At 42.8% G+C, this 24,031-nt stretch overlaps 3 protein-coding genes across 5 annotated transcripts in view; 1 reads left to right on the top strand and 2 right to left on the bottom strand.

Annotated features, from left to right (window-relative positions):
* The first annotated feature begins 7,089 nt into the window (after positions 1-7,089).
* On the top strand, positions 7,090-10,982 carry ntmt1 (N-terminal Xaa-Pro-Lys N-methyltransferase 1). The gene is made up of 4 exons (XM_084486181.1): positions 7,090-7,186; positions 8,464-8,611; positions 8,939-9,191; positions 9,974-10,982. Exons 2-4 carry the CDS (start codon positions 8,465-8,467, stop codon positions 10,228-10,230), a joined length of 657 nt encoding a protein of 218 aa, XP_084342307.1. The 5' UTR covers positions 7,090-7,186; position 8,464; the 3' UTR covers positions 10,231-10,982.
* Positions 10,983-11,129: 147 nt separating this feature from the next.
* On the bottom strand, positions 11,130-19,292 carry ndor1 (NADPH dependent diflavin oxidoreductase 1). Of its 3 annotated transcripts, XM_084486179.1 has the most exons (16): positions 19,181-19,292; positions 18,231-18,366; positions 17,726-17,803; positions 17,391-17,488; positions 16,981-17,079; positions 16,331-16,432; positions 15,623-15,832; positions 15,286-15,413; positions 14,767-14,978; positions 14,335-14,442; positions 13,501-13,615; positions 13,167-13,313; positions 12,954-13,013; positions 12,717-12,835; positions 12,031-12,125; positions 11,130-11,694 (listed from the first exon to the last, which is right to left on the bottom strand). In XM_084486179.1, the coding sequence occupies exons 2-16, from the start codon at positions 18,363-18,365 to the stop codon at positions 11,550-11,552; spliced, it is 1,851 nt and encodes a 616-aa protein (XP_084342305.1). In that variant the 5' UTR covers position 18,366; positions 19,181-19,292; the 3' UTR covers positions 11,130-11,549. The 3 variants fall into 3 exon arrangements, 2 of the variants coding, with proteins under 2 accessions (XP_084342305.1, XP_084342306.1); XM_084486180.1 differs by lacking the exon at positions 12,954-13,013; XR_014639734.1 differs by lacking the exons at positions 11,130-11,694; positions 12,954-13,013 and having other exon boundaries at positions 12,036-12,125; positions 12,717-12,908.
* A 573-nt stretch (positions 19,293-19,865) lies between these two features.
* The window catches only part of lrsam1 (leucine rich repeat and sterile alpha motif containing 1), a 15,726-nt gene continuing 11,560 nt past the window's right edge, over positions 19,866-24,031 (bottom strand). The window contains exons 19-24 of the mRNA XM_084486372.1: positions 23,829-23,924; positions 23,459-23,557; positions 22,538-22,669; positions 22,341-22,416; positions 21,763-21,980; positions 19,866-21,009 (exon numbers count right to left, since the gene is read on the bottom strand). Coding sequence (XP_084342498.1) covers positions 20,887-21,009; positions 21,763-21,980; positions 22,341-22,416; positions 22,538-22,669; positions 23,459-23,557; positions 23,829-23,924 — 744 coding nt within the window. The 3' untranslated portion in view covers positions 19,866-20,886. The remainder of the gene's footprint in view (positions 21,010-21,762; positions 21,981-22,340; positions 22,417-22,537; positions 22,670-23,458; positions 23,558-23,828; positions 23,925-24,031) is intronic.

Below are 24,031 nucleotides of genomic sequence, written 5' to 3'. Positions count from 1 at the left end.
TTCAAGGTGCACAGCTTGTTGTTTAGGTGTGTGTGTGTGTGTGTGTGTGTGTGTGTGTGTGTGTGTGTGTGTTTGCGTGTGTACGGATGCAGTATGTGTGCGTGCATGCATGCGTCGGTGTGTGCGCGCGCGCGTGTACGCACGTGTGCACGTGCGTGTGCGTCTGTGGGATCCATACAGCTTGCGGGGAGCGGAGCAGAGACAGAGGAGGAGTGACAAGCCGAATGACAGCACAGGCGGCGGGAAGGGCGTCGCAACCGCCGGGATGCTGGGAAAAATAAAGGAGGAGGGGACTGAGTGACAGGTGGAACAGGGGAAAGGTGTGTGTCTGCGACGGGAGACGAGGCGAGGTGGGGAAAGGGGAGCTACAGAGGAGACGGCAGGACCCGGGGACGAATGAAAGAAGCGGCGTGTGGAGCGGCAGCAGTCTGGGTGGAGGAAGGGTGGAGAACACACATATGCAAGGATGGGGGAGGATATAACGAGATGTTACAGAGGAGGAAGGCTTGAAATAGTGCAGGGAGGGAAGGACGTGTATACACACGGAGGCATGTTGTTGTACATGTGACCGATGTAAGGTTAAAGAGTAGAGATGAGTCAAGAGGTGTGTGTGTGTGTGTCTGTGTGTGTGTGTGTGTGTGTGTGTGTGTGTGTGTGTGTGCATGTGTTTGTGAGTGTGTGTGTGTGTGTGTGTGTGTGTGCACACAAGTCTGTGTGTGTGTGTATGTGTGCGTGTGAGTGGTTGTGTGTGTACACAATTCCGTATGTGTGTGTGTGTGTGTGTGTGTGTGTGTCTGTGAGCACGTGCACACAAATGTGTGTGAGTGAGTGTGTGTGTGTGTGTGTGTTTGGAAAAAAGGCGATAATAAATAAACTGTGTATAAGAGGTAAGTATATGTGTGTGTGTGTGTGTGTGTGTGTTTGTTTATTTGTAGACAATAAATAAAATGGGCTGAGAAGGAACGGTGGGGGAATGCGAGTCAGCCAGAAGAAGCAGAGGTTAAGAGTGCTGGGTGGCAAGGAGAGAACCGGATCAATAAGTAATTTCACTGCTGAGCTCAACCTGGACTGTTTTCCAATCAGGCTGCTGGGACAACAGCGGCAGGGCTGAAACCCCTCCATACCTCCATCCTATCTCTTCTCTCTCCTTCTCTTTCTTCTGTTTATCGCTCTGCCTCCCTCTCTCGCTCTCTCTCCCTCCCCCTCTCTCTCTCCCTCCCCCTCTCTCTCTCTCTCCCACTCTTTCGCTCTCTCTCTTTCTCTCTCCCTCCCGCTTGCTCTCTCCCTCTCTCTTTCTCTCCCCTCTCTCTCTACCTCTCTCTCTCTCCCTCCCTCTCTCTCCCTCTACCTCTCTCTCTCTCTCTGTCTCTCTCTCTCCCTCTTTCTCTACCCCTCTCTCTCTCTCTGTCTCTCTCTCCCTCTTTCTCTACTCCTCTTTCTCTCTCTCTCTCTGTCGGGCCACACGGCCAGGCGCTATCTTCAATAACGGCTCTAAAGACAATTTGCCTTGCTTTTTTGCTAGCAAATAGTACACTTTTTGCTATCTCTATATATATATATATATATATAGAGAGAGAGAGAGAGAGAGAGAGAGAGAGAGAGAGAGAGTATGCTACATTGTGGGCTGTTTCTATATTTATGTATGTCCCAGAGGCAGTGTGCAATGCTGCCTACTATTCCTCAGTGGACTACATCTGGATTGTATGTGTATATATAAATACACATATATGGTCCATCTGGTTTGTCAAGGCAGGGGAGAAACTGCAGCGACTGCCATTGTCGTCGCTGTACAGGACCAGGCCATCTGGAGGTGGAGGGTCCAGGGAACGACCCCCCCCCCCCCCCACAGGCCTGAAACGGTCCAGAGACGGGCCGTGGTCCTGTTGGCGAGAGGAGTTGCTGGTAGGCAGAGAGTCAGAGGAATAGATGGTGTGCCAATCAGGGAAGAGATGTTGTGATTGGTCCAAAATTTGCCGGGCGCGGCCTTTACAACTACAAACAGATAGCTCCATCAAACATTTCACTCACTAGTAGCTGACTGATGGCTATGGCATTTCTAACAAGTTATACTCAAATAATATCTCATTAATCTTACCCACAGCACCTTGAAGTTCATTAGAAAGAACTATTGAGCTGTGGCCATGGAGAAGGGTTTGCGAAAACACAGACAGAACAGACAGACAGTGGTACAAACACTGCAGTATCGCTACAGTTTTGACAAGAGAGCAAAAGTACTTTATGGGGAGTATTTCAGAAGGCACTTCCACTGAAGTCGAGCCACCGAATCGGCTTGGGGTCTGAGGATACATCGGTGCATCCTAACAGGAAGTGTTTTAGCCATTCTTCAAGGTATGTCATCAGACTTTCACATATCACACCACTGTATGGCCACATTCAGCAGGTGGGATTGGCTGAGTCTGAAGGTTGTGATTGGTCCGATCTTCAGCAGTCGATGAAGCAGCTCTACTGTCACGATCGGCCCAATACTACATTGCTCCTAACTGTTTGTGCTCGAGGCTGGAGTGGTCAAGCCTGTGCTTCACTACTTCAGCATTAGGTCTTGAAACAGAACCTAGGTGTTCTGTTTCACTGTCACATACAGGGAAACAGAATCAGAAAGAGCCCGTTTGTCATTTTATCTGACCAAAAGTCCAACTAGAGGCTGTTGTGGTTTTCGTGGTTCCTGAAGCTTAGCATCGATCGCTTTCTCCAATACAAAATCAGACGGGGAAGCTCAATGGGAAATAGGTGTGTTCCTGGCTGCCTAATCTCGGAACAGGCAGTCCCACTAGATCCTACAGTCACTACACTTCACTAGAACTTCTGGGGGGTGATAGCGCAGAGCCTTGGGCTGGAACCTATGGTTGTGTGCCCTAGGCCAAGGAATGTCTTCAGAAGACAGCAGATGGACGTTTACATTTACATTGAGCCGTTTAGCAGACGATGTTATCATGAGCCACTCACATGGGTGGCTGAGAACAATCAGAAGTATTCAAGCAAGAGTAGGATTCAAGAGTGCGGCACGACCTAGCTTCTTAAAGAACACCTGGACAGAGTGCAGCGTAGCTGTGATATGATCACAAATGCAAGTTTATTCCTTTTTTATAATGATTATGATTTTATTAGTGGTGGTGTAAACGGACAACAAAGAAAGCACCCTAACAGCTTTAACAGAAATCCATAAATGCTCTTCGATAAATACAATACGTTAGTATGTTAATAAGAAATCGAGCAGGCACATATATATAGATGTATATAAATGTATAGGGGCCCATCTGATTCTCTCTGCCTCTCCTCGCTTGTGCGCTGGCTTGCTGCAGTCGGAGAGAGCAAAGCATTGCAGGGAGGAGGCTATGTAGAGAGAGGAGTTTGCCTCCCTGAAATATTAATGAGAAAATGGGCCATGCATTTTTAACCATGCGGCAGCAGCCACCACTAGGGCTTTAGCGCCTTGTCTTTTTCCAGCTCCTTATCTCGCTCGCTTCCCCGCTCTGTGTGTCAGAGTGAGAATAGCTTCTGGAATTCTCTCTCTCTCTCTCTCTCTCTCTCTCTCTCTCTCTCTCCATTTGTGATTGTAATAAAAGTCACTCCTAATTAAATTTAGTATTTATCTTATTCTCCTTTTGGAGAATTAGATTCACTCATAAAAGTCAACATTTGGCGAGTGGGATTGTGTGCCGGGCGTGCATGCGTGTGTGTTTGTGTGCGTGGGTGTGTATGTCGCATACACTTTTTTCGCTCAGTAGTTTGGACAGGAGTGAACTCTGGTAACAGAGGATCAATTCTTAACGAGAAGGTAAAAAGCAGAATGCATTTCTCTTCGGTACTCTATGCCATATACTCACCCAGTATCAGTGGCTTTGTGGATCATGTGGTGTCTTCACAATACATACATGTTTCTGGTGAAATCATGAAATAAATGTTTTCACCATACATACATCTTTTCACCATACGATCAAATGTTTCATCATATGATAAATATTTTCACCACTGGAAGATGGTTGGTCTGCTTGCATAAACATGCCCTACTATACTATAATAAGGTATATTATACTATATTATACTATGCTACTTTATTATACTATACTTTAATATACTGTAATATACTATATCATAGTATACTATACTACTAGTGTTCTATACTATACTGGACTATACTTTAATATACTATACTGAATTATACTTTACTATGTTACTATACTACATACTATACTCAATTATAATATGCTATGCTAGGCTATGCTAATATTTTCTGTGCTATGCTAAACTATACCATACAATAAACACAGTTCCATGCTATACGCTATATACCATGCTCACTATACTATGCTATACTACCTACCTTCCTATCCCTCTATCCATCTTCCATGTACCATGAGAGTGAACAGAGCAGATGAGATGTGACAAGAGAGTGAAGCTGCTAGTCTGCTGCCTGGCTGCTGGGGAGACTGACCTAGAAAACTGCAGCAGCTCACGGAAGCGAAAAGAGGCCAGGGAAATAGAGGTATAGTGAAAAGATGAAGACATAAGTGGGAGGAGCGGGATGATGATGATGATGTAGGGATGTGTAAGAAACTGAAGTGTATTTAAAGGGGGAACGGGTGATGATGACTATGAGAAGTTTTTTTGTTTTGAGTTGAATTTGGCGAATAGGTTTAAATTAATCATAGGCCCAAGCTTTTTGACTACCATCAATGAGCATGAAATCAGGAAGGTATAACAAAATATGGCAGGACATAACATGCGTGTACCATAGCATAGCACAACATAGCATAGTGTAGCGAAGCATAACCGAAAAGGGAAGAGGCCGTGATCAGGAGGGAGATGTGAAAAGTGGGTTAGATAAGCACACTGGATTCTGATTGGAGAGGAGAGGTTGCGTAACATTCTGTCGGATTTAATCATGTCAACACACTTTCCTACACATAAAAGTGTGCATATGCATTGTTTTCAGGAACATTTCCATTCTGTTGATAACCTATGCACAAACCTATATACAAATCATCATTATGCACCAATTATTAGTTGGAAAGACACTTCTTCGGGTTTAGGTTTCATCAGGATTCTTGAAGCTCAGCCTTGAAGCTCAAGACATGCAAGGGAGTTTCAACGTTGCGTTAGGTGTTCAGGAGTCCTAATCTTATTATGTTGACTATTGTTGTTCTTTTGGGTACATCTTTGATGATAAACAAGGCACAAGTTTTGGTTTTTGAAGATTGGCGATTGCTTCAATGGGCCCCCAACACCTTAATTTAGCTTTTTGGATTGCATTTTGGGAAACAACTTTGTGGAACAAGGTTTTTAAAGGAAAGAACAGCTTTGTGGTTGGATGCAGGGGGAGGATCTCTTTACAACACCTTTGCCACATAGATGTAGGGTTCATCTGACTTAATGACCTGGAAAGGAATCAACAAGGAGGTATTCTTCCCGGCTCCATCTGTTCCCGATAATTCTCCATTTCACCTGGAACACTGCTCTCTCCCCACTTGTTTTAACTTAATCTCTCCTCTTTCTTTGTGTTTTCTTGTTCTTTCTGTTTCCCTCTTGGCCCATACAGATTTCTCAATTTCTATTAACTTAACTTGAATGTTTTGAGTTGGCTCTTGTATGCTAGTCTGAGTTTTAGTCAGCGTTTCTATCATTTGTTATCATAACTCCAGTCAAGGCATGCCTCAAGGCTCCTTGCTCGGGCCCCTCCTTTTCCTCCTCCACATGCTCCCCCCCCCGTCAGTACCCTCATCCACCAGGCCCCCCCTCAACTGCCATATGCGGATGACACTGAACTTTACTTCAACAAACTCTCAGCCAATTTACACCCCCCAGCACCTCTGCACCTCCACAACCCCACACACGGCTGCAGACTTCTGCGACCACGCCCATCACAATTAGGAAAGATAAATATAAATTGTTTTAAGGTATGCCCATGACCTCTCTAAACTTAAATAAAGTACAAGTAGGCCTGCGCTCCGTATACCCACACAATTTGTTTTTTTAAACTAGAATAGGCCTACACATTATGCCTTTAGACTAGAGGATACATAGCCTAATGTACACTGTAACTATATTAAACTCCTCATAATTATTAACAGGACAATCGTCGTATTCTAAAAGGAGGATTGTACTTATTATATACTTTTATATACAGAAAATAAGAGAAAATGTCTTGACCCGACTCATACGGAACACACGGCTTTACAATCCCAGCTATGGAGCGACTGTATGAGCTCACGACTCGTAAAGCACAATATTGCCATCTAGTGGCCAGTTTACCCAATCAGAAACTCGTTTTATCACTACTTTTCTAACATCACAGTTACATTATGAATTTCCTTTAACGAAAACCATGGCTTGATAAGAAAACTATATACTATATTATACCTATCAAACGTACTACACGTACTTTTTACTACGTCAAAAGTACGTGTAGGCCCCTGTAGGCCCCATTTACTCATAAAATAGTGGGATCAGATCTGACTCACTGATCTTTTTGGTAGGCCTAACCAACCAGGTGGTTTTGGTTAAAGGCAAGCAAATGATTTCCCCTCGCCCTGCTTGAGCCCTGCTTGGGATGAGTTCTTTAACGTTTTTAACAATTAAAGTGTGGCCTCGTCCATTGAAACGCATCGTTTTGTTGTCACAATGAGGGCAACACACACATTGTTTTATACATTGTAACAGTCATACTTTTATTTTATCATGTTCTTGCAGACCACTTTTAAGTCCTCTAACATCAGGGGTAAGTTAGCAAGGTCCGTTTTGAACGCACCTCTCTCATTGCAAGACCTTGCAGCTGTCGATGACTGCGTTGCAGTCTTTCGTACGACCTCTGGATGGAGACAGTTTACTTGGAGTTATGTGGTAGTCTGCTCTTCTATGCCTCACGGATAAGGCTGTTTTCCCTGATAAAAAATGTGTTTAAGACATTCTGTAAAATAATTCATAGTATTTGGCTATTATGTATGCTTCAATTGAAATATACAATTAAAAAAATATATATACATTTATTTCTTCGTAGGCTATATATATTTTGTTTTAATGGATTTTGGTTTGACCTGTTATCGTCATTTCCGCTCGCCGAATAAGCCAAATAGGGAAGGAGCAGGCGTGACCGTCCTGGGCAGAGATGTCGGCATGGTTATGATATGAATTGGGACGGAGTAGGAACCTGGGCCTGATACAGAAATAGGTAAGCCTGTTGCTACAAGGTAGAAGTCATTATAGACTCATTGTAGCGGAATGGTCACACTTTTGGGGGGGGTGATTGTTGTAGCAGACTAGCCATTGCTAATGTATACAAATCAGCACGCGGTAAATATGAGTAGGCCGGCTTGGTTTTACTATTCGGTAATGTACGGTGTGGTGTGCAAGTGTTTTTCAAGTGAGCATGGCCACGTACATAGATGGAAACAGACAATCATATTCTAGGTCCTATAACCGCCGGTTCGTGCCTACGCGACAAACGTCGTGAAGCAGATTCGCACTGGGATTTGCACCGATTTGTCCAAAGTTGATCAGCCTATATAAGTTAAGGCTCTCCGATGAATGCGTTCTCAGGTTTTATGAGAACTTCACGTTGGAAGACCATCATTGCGAGAAATTATGCATAGTTATCCAAACCAAAGGTGATGGCACGAGCATGTGTATGTGCTCACCAGTCCACACTTTTAAATCCAACCCCCCAAAACGACACGAAAATACAGTCAATATTAATTGCATTTAAAATGCCCTGCGTCAATTCAGTTTAGCTGTTCTTATACGACGTATACAACTGTTATTACACAACTTTGCATGCATCACCTTTTCATTTTAATAAGTGACTGCTGTCTGACTACTGACAGTTTAGTGAATAAACAAATTATTATTAATAATCCACCTGGATATAATAGACGTGTTTAAATCTTGCATAAAGCTTGCATTTAAATAGTCATATCCCACGGATACCGTTAAGAAGTGATCAGGAGTCAGTACGATGGTAATGCATACCAGAGGAACGGGGTCACTGGCCGAGGCGACATGGTTGTGACAGCTGACAACTGGCCAAATAAAGCCAGGTGCACGTGCTTGCAGTCCTTACATGCTGAGCTGGTGATGTGTATGGGGCCTTACGTCATTTGTTATAAGCTTGGTGTAAGTTTTCAGCCGGTTTAAATAAGGTGTGTCCTCCAATGCACCCCAAATGACTGGCTGGAGAATTAATCAAATCCAATCTGTGTGAAGGTGCATGTTGATTACCAATCAGTAACGTTATAGATGTTACTCCATGGATACTATTAAACAGATGACTAAAGCTTTAATTCAGATGCACATTTACGCAATACATATGCAGCTTTGTCTCCACGGTTGGCTTACAGGTACACTTGTAGGACTACAGTTTTGACGACTCAAAGATTTAATTTCATGTACGCATTATTAATCACAAACCAGATGGTGAACCCTGAATTAATTATTCTATTATTACGACAGGATGGGTGAAGAGGCACATTTCTACGGCAATGCCGAGGTGTACTGGCGGGACGTTCCCCCCACAGTGGACGGCATGCTGGGGGGCTACGGGAGCATCTCCAACATCGACCTCAACGGATCCAAGGCCTTCCTGAAGAAATTAATTGGTGTAAGAAACCCGTATAATGATGAAAAGTTGGTCAATGATGGTCAAGTCTGACATGACTTCTCTCTTCCGTCTTTTATCAAGTCAATGATATACAATACTGCTGTTGGCCATTAAATGTAAACAATGACAGAAAAACAAAGTTAGCAGAGCCTAAAGCGATGTCTTTAATCCACTTGCTTAAGCGTATTGTTGTGTGTTGAACAACTGAAGAAAACACATTGTGTAATCTCAAACCGACAAAGGCAGCCAAAAATGTATAAGAACGAAGCTGTAGAAGTTTGACACCTCCTTAATCTCGTCATTCCCATCTCCTGTACCGGACGCCAGGAAGGCGAGGGCAAGACGGGGACGAGCTGTGCACTGGACTGCGGCGCGGGCATCGGCCGCATCACCAAGCGCCTCCTGCTGCCCCTCTTCCAGACGGTGGACCTGGTGGACGTCACCCAGGAGTTCCTGGACCAGGCCAAGACCTACCTGGGCGAGGAGAGCAAGCGGGTGGGCCACTACTTCTGCACGGGCCTGCAGGATTTTGTGCCCGAGCAGGGCCGCTATGACGTCATCTGGATCCAGTGGGTGATCGGTGGGTACTGGGCGCCGGTGGCGTGCGATATCTCACGGGGTTAAGCCGTAGCTACAACTCAAGCCGCTGGTTAGAGACGGACGGCTAACGGGACTAGGGCTGTGCAATTAATCAAATTTTGATCACGATTTCGATTCTTGGGTCAAACGATCTCCAAATTAATAAAATCGAGTTGGAACGATTCTTTTGAAAAAAATAAATAAATAAAAATTGATTCTGAAGTTCAAGACAAGTTAAATGCATTTTATTTTCAAACTCAAAAAGAATCCTTTGAAGAATCGTGATTTCAATCTTGACCAAAAAAATCGTGATTCTCATTTTTTCCAAAAGCGAGCAGCCCTAAACGGGACACAGGGTTTAGTTTGTGTTAGGGCTGAAAGATTTTATATAATAAATAATTGCGATTATTTTAACCAATATTGCGATTTTGATTTAGTATGAGACTTTTTAAAGTTCCTTATGTTCTGTATTATTCACTGAACAAGCAAATCATTCTATAGTATGACCAACACAGCATTGGAAGCAGTATATACAACATATAAACTGCTCTTTCCTTTAGGCCAGGCCTATGTGTTGAGATTAATCTATGCATGAATTGATGTTATAACATCATTATCTAACTATTGAATTGTAAAATAAAAATCAATGCAAATCTTACTGATCTCCAGTTAGTAACAGTAACAAATCAAAAAATAAATAAATCTGCAATTACATTGCAATTTGCATTCGGTTTGAATTCGATTAATCATTCAGCCCTAATTTGTGTTTTGTCGACTTTTCAGGTCACCTGACGGACGAGCATCTGGTGAAGTTCCTGGAGCGCTGCCAGGGCGCCCTGCGGCCCGGTGGCATCGTGGTCATCAAGGACAACGTGGCCTACGAGGGCGTTGTCCCCGACGACGTGGACAGCAGTGTGTGCCGGGACCTGGAGATCGTGCGCAGCCTGGTGGCGAAGGCGGGCCTGCGCATCGTCCACCAGGAGCAGCAGATGGACTTTCCCAAGGAGATCTACCAAGTGCACACACTGGCTCTCAGATAGGGGGAGGGGACACACATGTTGGGGGGACAGGAGTCGCAAAAGGGTGTTTCTGATTCCGTGCCAACTTTATTTTATATGTTGAAAGTCAGAGTTCGTACAACACAGCGAACCTTGGTTTTAGTTTGATGGTTTTGACCTTTCTTTTTAGTTTGGGTTCGAATGAGGCCGTGTCAATACACCCGTGTCAGTGTTTCTTTTCATCAGTTCTTTTTAATAAGCTGCTGCAATAAGTGAGTCACTTGAGCGCAAATGTATTATGAAGAATAACCTGCTGTACCGAATGTGGACCTTTACCAGCATTGTATAATAAGGGGCTTCCTGGTGGCGAATACCCCAGTGTGTGTCAAGGGTTAGTGGGGTTCAGGCAGGCCAGTGTGTGATCCTGCAAAAAGCCGTTTCAGACTAAATACAGAGGGTACACTTGTTGATATGAATGTGTTGCTTTTTTATTTGTAGGTTTTGGGTGTGCATTCAGGGGGAGAATGTTCCTAAAATCTTGTGTTACAATACATTGAAACATCTTAACTATTTCACAGCAATACACATTTGAAAGCGTGTCAAAAATGGCAAATAATTTAATTATATAAGGCTTGTTGTACAGAGATTTTGTATCTGGTCGATTTGTATGCAAATGTTCATGTGTCGGTTATGTGCTTCCTCAGATTTGGATATGAAATTCCTAGAAAATAAATCTTGGATGCTGTACTTAACTGACATCCAACAAGGACTGGATTTATCCAGTAAGCTCATGAGCATTATGAGGAATTATTTGATTCCAGTGCAATTTAAGCACTACACTGAGTGTATGCTATGCCTTTTAACGTGTGTAATGTGTTGATAACATACCAGGAAAATGCATTATAAATCAAACACACCTTCTCAAACCTCAACATTTGTAACTTAAATGATTATGCATATATAGATTTGTACATTCCCTTAAAATAAAACATTTTGAGCACTTCACTAAACCAATAAATAGCCTTTAAATCAAGATTGCATAAGAATGTTGTAGGCAATGTAATAGTGTGCACCTTTTAGTTTGTAACTTAAAAGCAATAGCCATTTTAGTTTATTGCATTTGGACTGTTGGCGTGTGTGTGTGTCTAAAAGGCCTCTTCAGAATCTGTTCTCATGAAGGGAATCTAAACTGACAACATCCATCCACAATGTCATGAGCAGGAAGGGAATCCAGCTAAAATGCTGTTGTGTGAAACTCTTCCACCGATATGACACCATAAGCCTGGTGTTTCAAAGTGTCTGTAGCAGCAGGATGTACTGGCAGCGGTGGTTGATGCCGCTGTTATACCGAGGCAAAACGGTTAGGACCACGTCTCACTCTGGAACCGTCCGTCCCTCTCCATGGCAACCAACATCTGATCCGACTCCTCCAATGACAGCCCCCCTTCCAGCTGAAAGGCTTCCTTCAGCGCATCGCACACACTTGCAGGCATGTCTTTGGCATTGCTAGATGCAGAAAAAAAAGTGTATTCTATATGAAAAGGGACGAACTGGGTTACATAGTAGTGCTTTTACAATATATCTATTTAGCTGATTTATTTGACTAAACAAGCGACTTAAAATAGGTGCATTCAGCAAAAAAAAAAATGCTACTTGAATGCACACAAAAATGTTAGGATTTAAATATGGACTCAAATTGCCCTCTATAGGTTAAAAACATGCTATTGCATGTGTTCATTCTTATGAACACATCCAACCACTTCATATTCTCCGGTTTTAAACATGCTTTAAACATTTTTAAAAGGCAACTTTTTTTGGAACCTGGTTTTGTGTTTTACTCACCCTGCAATATAAAAGTAGGCGTTCCTATTAGCGATCAGGTCCCAGAGAAGTTTAGACTGCTCCTTCACACGATGCTGCACATATATCTTGTCCTCCTACCCAAAGAAGAGGACAAGTGAAAAAGGTGAATTCCTGAAGATCCAACAAACAAGGCACTAAAAACATGATCATGATCAGTTAAGCCTCACATAATATTATAGACTGTAATAATCATAGGTTGGGGTTAGGTATCTTGGCTGCATCAAGGATTCCTACAGGTACACTGTGGACCAGTACCTTTTGGCTTGGGCTAGGGCCAACAACCCCAGCCCAGAGTACCCTGCCCCCTAACAAACTAGCTTTCAAGCGTAGTACGAATGAATACACCTTAGTTAGAGAACTTCTTGCAACATATCGCCTGAACATTTGCCAAGGTTTTCTTTTATTTTTTGTGCAAAAGAAAAGACGGTCTATGTGTATTTAAATATATATATCTTATTTAATGTACATTTATATATATTTTTTTCCTTTCATTATTATATTTAATTGTGATTACGAATTGAAATAAAAACGCATATATATTTCAATACATTTGAACCTAACCTACCTAACCTATTATTTGATAAACACATTTTATTAGTATTTTATTGCTTTAGTTTGATGCTCCATGTGATCTTCCGTCATGCGTCTGCTGCCCTGTGTCTCACCTGGTCTCGGGAGAAGGCGGTGAACAGCCTCAGCTGTCCCTCCTCCACCCTGTCCCTCCACTCAGCGCTGAAGTAGAAGTCCTTCAACTGGGAGCGGCAGCCGAAGAACAGCACGTTCTCTGCCGGCACAGGAGTGCAGGGAAAGAAATCCACTTTGAGATGTGTCTCGAGGTAACCCCTTCACCTTATTCCCTGCCAGTGATATCACCAACCAAACATGACTGAAAGACTATACACCTGCGCTTAGCACACTTCTGCCTCCAACGTATTCTTCTTTACAAGGGAAACCGTCACACTCTATCACAAAAAAAAAAATTGGTGAGTTTGTGATGTTTTTTCACTGCGCCACATCTCAAATCAAGACCATGTTCCGTCAGTCCTGAAGGGCAATATAGAAATTTGAATCAACGTTCAAATAAAAAGATAAATGATTAAGTGAAATACTCCTACCTGCTTTTCCCTGTGTTATCCTCTCCTGCACGGCCGACCTGAAGGGGGCTACTCCCGTTCCCGGCCCCACCATGACCACAGGTGTGTCCTGCCCCGGAGGAAACTTTAAGGTGCCTTTCTTGACCCACAGGGGCACCCGTACCTCCCCTAAGACACGATAAAAGAATAATAATATAATAAATCATGTTTAATATGGATGTCTTCAATTAACTACCGTCAACACTCAATAAAGTGAAAAGAAAAAAAGCTTGACAGTACTCGGAATGAACTTAAATTTATTGAAATTTAAAAGTAATAGATGAATAATAATAATGAATAGGAAATTGTAGAGGACCTTGTGTGGGGTCCAGAGAGCCTAGCCAGGTGGAGCAGAGGCCCTTGCGTGGTTTCTGAATCTGTGTTTTGTATCTAACCACAGCAACCAGAATCTGAAGCTTCCCCGGGTGGACCTATAAGAGGGGATAATAACAATAATAATAATACATTTGATTTTAAAAGTGCCTTTCAAGGTGCCCAAGGACACTGTACAAATAAAGTGCATACATGACTGTGTTGAGATTTAAAATTTCAAGCAAACTTTAGATTTGAGACCATTAAATAGTTACACGCTAGCGCCAATGAGATTTAGGTTAAAAAAACACTCTGCTCCTCTTTCTCCATAATCTCTACAAACCCCACTCACCCTCAAAATGCAAAATTGCTTGCTAAAAAAACAACAACACAAGATATCTCTATGTTGCTGCAGAGTCTGAGAAATTAACCCTGATCCCTGTCGCCTTAAAGTTAACGTCTACGTGACAGCAGGTGTTTTAGAGCCCATTTCAAACAAAAACATGTTACATACTGTACCTTTAAGTAATTATAACTCTATAACTGATATTACAATTGTTGTTAACATTAAACACCATGGGCCCTATACACCTAGTGGCCATCTTGGTTCTTAACACTAGCTGGTAGGAGGAACAAAATGTGGAATTGCAATCTGTTCTCCCACCCAGCCAGTGTTTAGAACCAAAATTGAACCAAGATGGCTGCTAGGTGAATAAGGTCCATAGACACACAGTCCAAACTGAGGTGGTTAAATCACCACGTTATCATCTCAATGCATCCACACCACCTCCGTCCGTAATGATCAACGTCAGGGCAGTGGTGGAGCAGTGCTGCTCACCAGGGTGGAGGAGGCGATGGAGAAGGAGCGGGGTTGGATCTGGGGGAACAGATCCAGCAGGTAGTCCACCTTCACCTCTGCTGCAGTGTGGGGGAAGTCACATAGTACCTGCCACACACACGCACGCACGCGCACACACGCACACACTTGTAATGCATAGCTGAACACCATGCCTTGATTGGTTGAAACACCTTGGTTCCCTTTTTGGATTTCTGACACAAGACACAATGCCGATCCTATAGAGCAGCGTCACTAAAGATGCAGGCAACCTATTTCTAGTTCTATGCTCTGTGTATAAAACCTGAGCTGCATCACGCCAACAAAGGAGCACTGCGCTCTGTGACATAGGACTACAATGGTACAGTGGGAGTCGCCATTAAAAAAAATAAAAACACTGTTCTGTGCGACCCCCCCCCCCCCCCCCCCCCTCACCTCCAGAGCAGTGCGTCGCGGCCGGCTGCAGTAGGTGTGCAGCTCGTCCTGGCCCGCCACCGAGCTGAACTCCTCCAGCTTCTCCTTCTCCAGCTCATTGGTGGAGAAGCACTGCAGCATCTCGAAGAAGGAGCGGCGGGGCACGGCCGCCACATCCAAGTAGCTCTCCACCAGGTGGCGCAGTGAGCACGGCTCTGGCAGCCCCGCCGGCGCTAGAGTCGCGCGGGTGTAAGATCTCAGGTTCAGATTTGGATTCTAACCTTACGGCCATCTTGGTTCTGAATGATCGCTGGACGGCGCAGAACTGAATGCGGATGATCTGACAGTGGTCATATTTAACAAGACAAACCCAACTACAGCGATCGATTAATATTAATATTATTGAGATTCATATCAATACTTAAAAAAGCCTGCGAAATATTTCGTATTTGTACATTTTTTGCCCAAATTTCTTCATTACATGTACAAAACAGCCACACGATAAATTGCCTATCTTCTTTTTTTCAGGACAACACGTACTTGCAGAGCTGTCGTTAGTCTTGAGGACGAACTGAGAGTCTGGGTCGAGTCGAAGCTGCTGACAGAACTGCTCTACGTCCTCTGGGTTGTTACAGGGTCGCATGCTCACCACGTCGCCAGCGGTAAACCTGGAAAAACACAGAATACCTTGAATATATACCATTTGTGTTGATTTTGTTATTATTTGTATTCTTATATTTGTTGTGGGCTTTCCATTTTATGCCGATGTAGCTCCAGAAATTCCAATAAAGTGTAATTAGACACTACGCATAAAAGTCAATATCAATATCAATTTAGGAACTATTTAGGAACTATTTTTTATACTTTTCACACTTACACAATGTTGGAGTCTGAAATGTCAAACTCGATGAGGCGAACTTCCTGGAAATGGGAGGGGTGTGAGACCCTCTGGTTGGACGTCATGCGGGCCGGGAAAGGATGGGATTCGGACGGGACGTGCTGTTCTTTGGGAATCCTCCCCCTCCCCGTGTCATCCGACTTCTCAATGACACCCTCCAGGAAGTGGAATGTATATCTTGGAGGCAGCCTGCAGAAACGAGGGAACGACGGAACTGTCACGCTCAGCTTTTTTTATCAGATATCATATTAAGAACTAATTCATATGCGTGATGTGACATCCACTCAAACTGTGATAACCTTGGACTATTGACGTAATTGGTCAAAGTCTGTCCTAATCGCAGAGAACCGGGTTTGATTCCTGCCCGTGGTCCTTTGCTGTATGTCCTCCCCTTTATCTTCCATACCTTCCTGTCTATCTCACTATCATAAAGCATAAAAATGCAAAAAATAATCTTAAAAAAATATATATCAGACCAATCAATAGCAATCATTTTTTCGGAGTGGAGTGGATAAAAAAGGCCAAACGTGAAGGTTCGCCTCTAAGGTCACTGATGAACAATATTCAAATCAAGATGAAATGATTTCTACGCAAACAAAATAGTACAGAAGGCATTGGCTTAGAAAAAGAGACCAAAAGTAGACCAAAATAGAAGCATGTGTTTTTTCCTGTTTGAAACCCACTTACGGTTGGTCCTCTGGCAGGGGGGTCATGTTGTTCATGGAGGGGTACAGAGCTGACACCCTGTCCCAGAACGAGGCCAGCCACGGGTCGATCACTGCATCGGCTCTGTTCCAACACACAGGGAGCACACGCTGCCTTCATGGGACATCCACCACTTAACCCTCCATAGCGGTAGGTCACAAGGAACATGAGGACTTGTGTCTTCGCACCTTTATTGCATTTATTAAAAAGGACGTATTTAATTGTTGAGCTTTTGTGTTCTTTTTAACGGAATACAAAAAATAATATTTAGTGCATGGGACATAAACATAGCATAAACTTGACATAATTCATTAGAAAAATCCACAAAAATGAAAACAATTGCCTGTTATGCTGTACTTTTCTTTAAACTGCAATTTACTTTATTGATGTCATTGTGTTCATTAGTACTTTTACTTCTACTTGAAAAAGTAGACGAAAATAATAAGGCAGTACTTGTGTTGGTGTTCAATCAAATTGTAGCTTCTTAACATTTAAGAAACATAAGATGTTCATTAAAAAATGTGATTATCTGTTAAAAAATATATAAAACATATCAGGTGCCTTTGAGATAATGTGGTACACAAATTATATTTTTGTCCATTAGCATAGGAAATAAAACGTTCCCTGCTCACCCTAGGTCGTGTTGATCATCAGCCAGCCCGACTGACGACAACAAGCTGGCCCCCAACTGCTGTAGGCGCTTATGAAGCTTTTTGGCCACAAAATTGAACCTACAATCACAAAGGAAAAGACCCTGATGTAGCAGCTGGTGATGACTCCGTTCTTCATGTGAGATGCTTCTTGTTTTTTAAGTGACATTATGAGATGTTGGTCATGGACTTGTCATTAAGCAGATGCTTTTATCCTAAGCATCTTACAAGTGAAGCATGCAAGTATTAATAGAAATATATATATATATGTATATATATACATGTTTTTTTATATCATATATCAAAGGTGCGTTTTGGAATAGTAGCACTCCATCATCACAAATCAGAAACAAGTCAGCTCCAGTCATCTCTGTGAGATGTTCTCCACTTACTTGGGATAAGAAGAGTCCCCTAGCCCGAGTACAGCACAGTCCAGCTGGCATAGAGACCCGGCAGGCAAAGACTTCCTGAACAGGAAACGCCAGAAGTTCTGCCAAGAGAGCAAATCAGTATTGAATATATAGCCTATGATACTGTAAATAAAAAAACTGATATTTTGATTGTGCTTTATTTTATTATTATTCTATCTTCTTCCCTTTTCTATATAACCTGTCTTTTTATGTATGGTTTTTATTGTCTGCGGTTATTAAGACCAAATTTCGCCTCAGGGATAAACACAGTATCCATTTGAATAAAACATTTATAATGTTTGTTTGGGCAACATTACCTTCATGTTATCAGGGGGGTCTCCTTGGCCAGTGGTGGAACACACAAATATGACCAGAGACTCAGAGATCAGGTTGGCCTATTGAGAGAAAATAAAAGAGGAGAGGAGAGTGCTACAATACAACTCTTAGAAGGCATGAGAAACACATATCCATCCTTATCTATTTCAATATAAGGCCAAACCAAAATCATTATTTGGCTTGTTCTCTCTAAAGAAAAACAAGTGGGAACATTTATGCAATAGGTTTATTCTAATGTAACAGCCTAGCTTCACATAATGGAACGAATCAGAAAAGAGATGTACTTTAAAATCTTTATTGGCAAATACAGAGGCAGACGAGTTGAAACTAATAGTATCACTAACTAGCAGCCAACAGATGGCCATGCCATTTTTATCCACACTAAAATACATAAAAATATGACCTAGAGCAACCAAGAAGAAAAGGTATCAATATAAAACATTTGATTCAATATTAAAAAAGCTTTCATCTTGCTGTTGAACTAACCACATTGTAGCCATCCAGCGGTGCCACCTGGTTCTGGATGTGCTTCCTCTGGGCCTGTCGTCCAATCCGTTGGGCCGTGTCCTGGGCGGTCCCCGTCTGGCTGCCGTACAGGACCAGCAGCGAGGGCAGCGCCATTCTGGGGGGGGCGCAACCTGATCTTACATCACCATTTTATATTCCACAGTATCGTCTATGTAGCTAATGCTATGCCAAATAATCCCATACATTTGAATCATTATAGTATACACATAAGCAACACACACACACCACAGATATGATATTTTCATAACTACCAACTCATAGCCGCCTAGGGTATCAGCATCTCAACATTATATATCCTATAACAATATTCTTGTTATGACCTTGGTTCCCATCATGTGTTTACATATATAGAACCTCACCTCTCTGAGAACCAGAGAAAGCTACACAATGTTATGCTGAATTTACTTCTCTCAGTTTACAAGGCAAAACCTAATAATAACTGCTCATCCTGGGTATTCGTGATCTATATTCACGACTTTCAACATCATAAATGTTGACACATACAGATAGGCATGTTTAAGAGAGACTGAGGCTGAGATTACTAATTATTGTCATTATTAATGACAATTCTCTAATTAATTCATTGTTTTTGTTGCATGTCTGATTGTTATAAAGACAAATGCATGTTTGTACAGAGATTTTATTTTATTTTACATTGTAGGACCACCATAAGATGGTCTATACTGTAGAGACCATGTTAAATATGAGGACACGATTGTCTTGTCCTACTCAATCAGCATTACACTGGTAAATACTTTGCGTGGTACCCTCTTGTTGACCCCTTGTTGCATCATAACATTAGGAGCTAACCTCAATTAATAACTAGTTGAGAACCGGATCCCTTATTCGGTTATATTTCCAAATATATTTCCGAAATAATGACGTTAATAAGGACGGATTCAACTTGCCTTCCAGCTTCGACAACCTTTCTTTTATAAAATAATCAATAATTATCTGTATAGAGAGGAGTTTATGAAAATGACTTGATCATACAGTCCATGTAGTGGTCTAGGACGTAACGCTTTACGGCAATTCTTCTCGGGCTGTGATTGGTTTGTCAAATCGCTCTTCAACGTGACGTCCAGCAGACGTAAATGTATATTTTTATTATTAATTTATTTCGGGGATATGAATGATATAGTAATCGTAAAATTATAAAAAGGTTATTTTTAGAAACGAGTTAATAGTAATTATGCACATTTAGCATATTATGGATGATTTAAAAACTATACCAAACTACTCTGAAAAAACAAGAGTAGGCCTACTAAAAACAAGGAGAAGGAAGGACAATCGGCATAAATAAGATACAGCTTTGTGCTTTTCGGGGGGGATATTAAACAGAAAAGGAAAAAGAGAAAAATGACTGATTTCAGCTTATGACAAGAAGCAATGTGAAAACTAATTAATTAACCATTAATAATTAATGGTTTTCTCTCCACTAAATGTTTAGTTAGATATTTATAGTTTGAGAACCACTTGTCATCTAAATATCTCTATGGAATCATATTGTATATGCATATAATTGCATATGGTTAAATGTACAAAATCGGAAAACCAATTGACACAAAAAGACACACAACTACAATTTGATCATTTCTTTTGATTAAACATTTATATGTGATAATTTACACTTTATACACTCTTGATAATATATTGATATCTAAGGACTTGAAACAGGCTAGGTATAAGATTAGTATTATATTAGTAAGAGCACTTGAATGAAGATATATACCAGCTGTATATACCACCACGTTATCCAGAACTATAGATAATTAGGCTATCTATAACTATAGATAAAATGGTTATTTAAATCCTGTGTTAGTCCATATGGCATGCATGGCAATCATACGAAAAGATTTGCATGAAGACAGAATGTTACAAACAGGAGACCAAGGAGAATCTCAGACATGTGGAAACATTTTTACACAAAAACGGTGCCCATCCTTATGAATGTTAATCTCCCTTTCTGATTGATGATGATGGACAGATATCAGTTAGAGCTGAGTAGAGGGGCCTTTGGTATACAACAGGACGAGCGCCAGCATTACGTCATAGCACTTAGCTGAGACCGGAGTTAGAGTAGAGCAGGAGGTTGGTGGTGCACTGGTGAACAGTCAGCAATCCTACCCTAAGACATAAGGTGATTGATATATTGGATATTATATTAGAACTTGCTGAGATTTTTCTTCCTCAAGACATTTACAGGTAAAAGGCACAGATCCTGTATGCAGCCACACCGAGACACAAAACAGTAACCGATGGATCCTTGCATGACATGAACCCCCTCTGGGCCATGTAAAAATGTGTTAGTGTTGTGTGTTCCACCATTTCAAAAACATTTGCCACCATAAAACACGTTTGATTTCCTGCATGTGGTCTACAGCACCAGACCATCATAAATATATTCAACAAAAAAACAATATTAAAATCGACTCCAGCTCTAACGTTATGGTGACAATAAAAGTGCCTTGACCAATTGGAATACATTTTGCATAAAAGCCTCATCCTCTACGTCCACGTTACATGTGACTACAGCAGCCTGCGTTGAACATGCGCGCACTGCGGTGCGGTGTGTGACAGGGGGAGGGACGAGCTGGTCGGGGGGGGGGGGTGCCTAGCTCTGGAAGAGGCGCACGCGCTGGGTGATGTTGCTGCGACACAGGGGGCAGTTGAGCAGGGCGTCGTTGCACACCAGGCAGCTGCACACGTGGCCACAGGGCAGGAAGATGACCTGCGACTGGAGATGGAAGAGGAAGAAGGAGAAGACGAAGGACGACAACATACAGCCGTCAGACACGCCCACATCATTTAGTATCTTTTATTGTCCATGGTATTCATGTAGATGAATTTTAGATGAATCTCTTTTTTATAATCCTGTTTATGTTGTATGTGTATGTTATGTGTGATGGAAATTCAAGGTCCGGGACCTTGAATTTCCCCTTAGGGAAATCATCATCATCATCATCATCATCATCAGTCATGTTGACCCACCAGGGCTATGTGTATCCATCGGTGTGTGTACATGCAGAGGGAAACGAGGTTCGGTGTGGGGGTAACCGTAGCTACGGTCGTCTTTACCCGGTCGAGGGACGAGCCGATCATAAACACGGTTTACGTGGCTGCCACGGTAACCGGATTACAGAGGGAAGTTTACGAAGTACAGTCGTGCTTACATCCTTCCAAATTTGAGGAGCATAACATTGAACGATGCTGGATTTTCAGTTAGGTATTCACGGCCTGTAATAAAGCGAGGAGTGAAAGCGAAAGGCGCGATCCCCAGTCAGAGTTCCAGGGAGTCTAGCGGTGCTGACTGCTGGGACCTGTCCAGGGATCGCCTCTTCTCTGCCCTGCTTTAGTGTGGTTGTTTCAGCACTTAATTCGGGATCTAACATGGAAAACTCCAGCTCGGCAGTACTCAAGTGTCACCATAGGTGAATAACGTGGTCTAACCGACGAGTGACTCTAAACTATAAGAGAGTGTTGTCCTTACCCCCCTCTCCATGCAGACCACACACTCAGAGCTGCCCGGGTCCATGCTGCTGGAGGCTGACGGGGTGACGGGGGTGTGGGGGGGGCTAGGGTATGCAGCAGCCACGTCACTCCGCAGCGGGGAGTCCGGAAAGGGAAGAGGTGCTGACGGTGCTGACGGTGCTGACGGTGCCACGGCCTCCTCCTCCTCCTCCTCCTGTGGGATGGCCTTACAGGCTCCTGGCACACAGAGGAACAAGGAAACAGCACGAGTCAAGCAAGGAAAATTCACACATCATGGATAATGACTCTGGGATTATAGTCATTAGCTAATGAGTTTGCTACACTCCAATTAACACCAGGGTTAGGGTTTGTCGAGTGTCCCTTCGTTCTCGATTTTTACTAATGAATTAACTGTTACAATGCCATCTGGGATCGTCCCTAGGTTCTCAACGGCCGCTTTAAGAGGAATCGGTGGTTGGTGCAACTTCCTCAAGGATACCCACCTACAGGAAAGTAGACTGTGCCCTTCCTGGATATCATTTACACATGTTTCTACGTGTCAGAGGAGCGCTACTGCTCTAGAGGTCAGGAGTGTACCTGCAGGAGAACCGTAGGAGCGTTTCTTGGCCCAGTCCAGCAGCGCTTTCTGGACGCCGACTTCAGTGACACCGAGCTGAGGGGAAACAAGACCACCCTTATCAGTCTGCAACACCGCCTAATAACTATTATTATCATCTAAAACATACACATAAACATGCACAACTACATTCCGTGCGTAGCAAGAGTGAACTGACCTTGCGGAGGTCAGAGGGGCTCATGTGGTGGAGGGTTTTGGTTGTGATTCTGTGGTGAGCCAGGGTGGGCATGTGGTGCTGAGCAGACAGCTTACACAGCAAGTTCACCAGCTCCTTCTCCAGGCCTGCTTCCTGTTTAGACGATACATACAAATACTGATTCGTCACACATTTCCCGACTTGGATTAATACTCAAGTATCATATTATCGTAGTTTATCGAGACAATATTACATCCACTGTACATCTACATGTACTTGTGTACATGTAGATGTACTTGTGTACATGTGTACATGTATGTGTACATGTACTTGTGTACATGTAGATTTAAATCCCAATATGGGTATTCATGCACGCATTTTGACGAGGCTGCCATGTGTTTTTTTGAATAAAGAAATATATGTAAAGAGAGATTAGATTATTAGAGAAAATTATTATATCATCAAAATGATGGTGAATGAATGGTTTAAAAAAGGTACAATGTGCATCACATACATCATAGTACAGTACACATTGTACCGTACTACATCATAAAATGACCATGACATTTCATCAGAGATAAATATATAGCTAAAAATACTGGCTTCTCCGACCACAATGCTACAGCCATTTTTCCCTTTTTGACAGTACAGTTCCGTACAGTATGTTTGTTTCTGTTTTGGCGTGTGTGTTATGATTTACCATAGTACCCCGGGTTGCCAGATATTCAACAAATTGGCACATAAACACAGTTGTGCTGTAGCCATGGAAGCAAGAGAACAATCTGGATCAACTGAGATTGCACTAGATTCTACCCAACCTGTCAGCGGACAATTCCTTGTCCGCTGACTTCTAATGTTTTCTGCTCTGTCTCTCTTCTCAACTCCCACATCTCCCTTAACTCATGTTGTGAATTTGGGTTGTGTGGTTGTGCTCCCCCGTACCTGCATGCGCAGTGACAGTGGCTTAGCATCCAGCAGCCTCTGGTACTGGATCATCCAGTAGTTCTGCTGGTTGGACTCAGACTTGAGTTCCATCTCCACCTGAGACACGAGACACGAGACACGCACACGCGCACACACACACACACACACACACACACACACACTCAGAAATCCATCTCTGCCAGCATAATAGGAGGGTTTCACATGATGTCACCCACATTCCAAGCCACCCATAATGGTGGCTTTGACCATGTGTCTATTCTAGAGCTTTCCAGAGGACACGATGGCAGGGCTTGAACTACAGATCACATGATTGAAGGCCTCTTGTAGACAGCAGAGGGTGTAGCAGGAGATCTGGGCGGGGCCTCACCAGAACTTGACGTAGTTCCTGCTCTCTCTGGTCCTTCTGCTTCAGCAGCTGTTGGAGCAGGTCACTAAGAGCAGTACGCTGGTCCCCGAGGACCACCTGCTCTCACACACACACACACACACACACACACACACACACACACACACACACACACACACACACACACACACACACACACACACACACACACACACACACACACA

Source organism: Micromesistius poutassou (assembly GCF_964030765.1).
Source record: "Micromesistius poutassou genome assembly, chromosome: 22".
NCBI lineage: Eukaryota > Metazoa > Chordata > Actinopteri > Gadiformes > Gadidae > Micromesistius > Micromesistius poutassou.
The sequence above is the reverse complement of the archived record's forward strand: the minus strand, read 5'-3'. Positions and strand labels throughout refer to the sequence as shown.

Excerpts from the sequence above, each read along its gene's own strand:
- ndor1 (XM_084486179.1), bottom strand. The coding sequence starts at position 18,365 with ATGGCGCTGCCCTCGCTGCTGGTCCTGTACGGCAGCCAGACGGGGACC. Across the intron at positions 15,833-16,330 it reads CCCCTGCCAGAGGACCAACC|GCTGCCTCCAAGATATACAT; the intron begins GTAAGTGGGTTT and ends TCGTTTCTGCAG. Across the intron at positions 13,314-13,500 it reads CTCTCTGGACCCCACACAAG|GGGAGGTACGGGTGCCCCTG; the intron begins GTCCTCTACAAT and ends ATCGTGTCTTAG.
- ntmt1 (XM_084486181.1), top strand. The coding sequence starts at position 8,465 with ATGGGTGAAGAGGCACATTTCTACGGCAATGCCGAGGTGTACTGGCGG. Across the intron at positions 8,612-8,938 it reads TCCTGAAGAAATTAATTGGT|GAAGGCGAGGGCAAGACGGG; the intron begins GTAAGAAACCCG and ends ACCGGACGCCAG. Across the intron at positions 9,192-9,973 it reads CTGGATCCAGTGGGTGATCG|GTCACCTGACGGACGAGCAT; the intron begins GTGGGTACTGGG and ends TCGACTTTTCAG.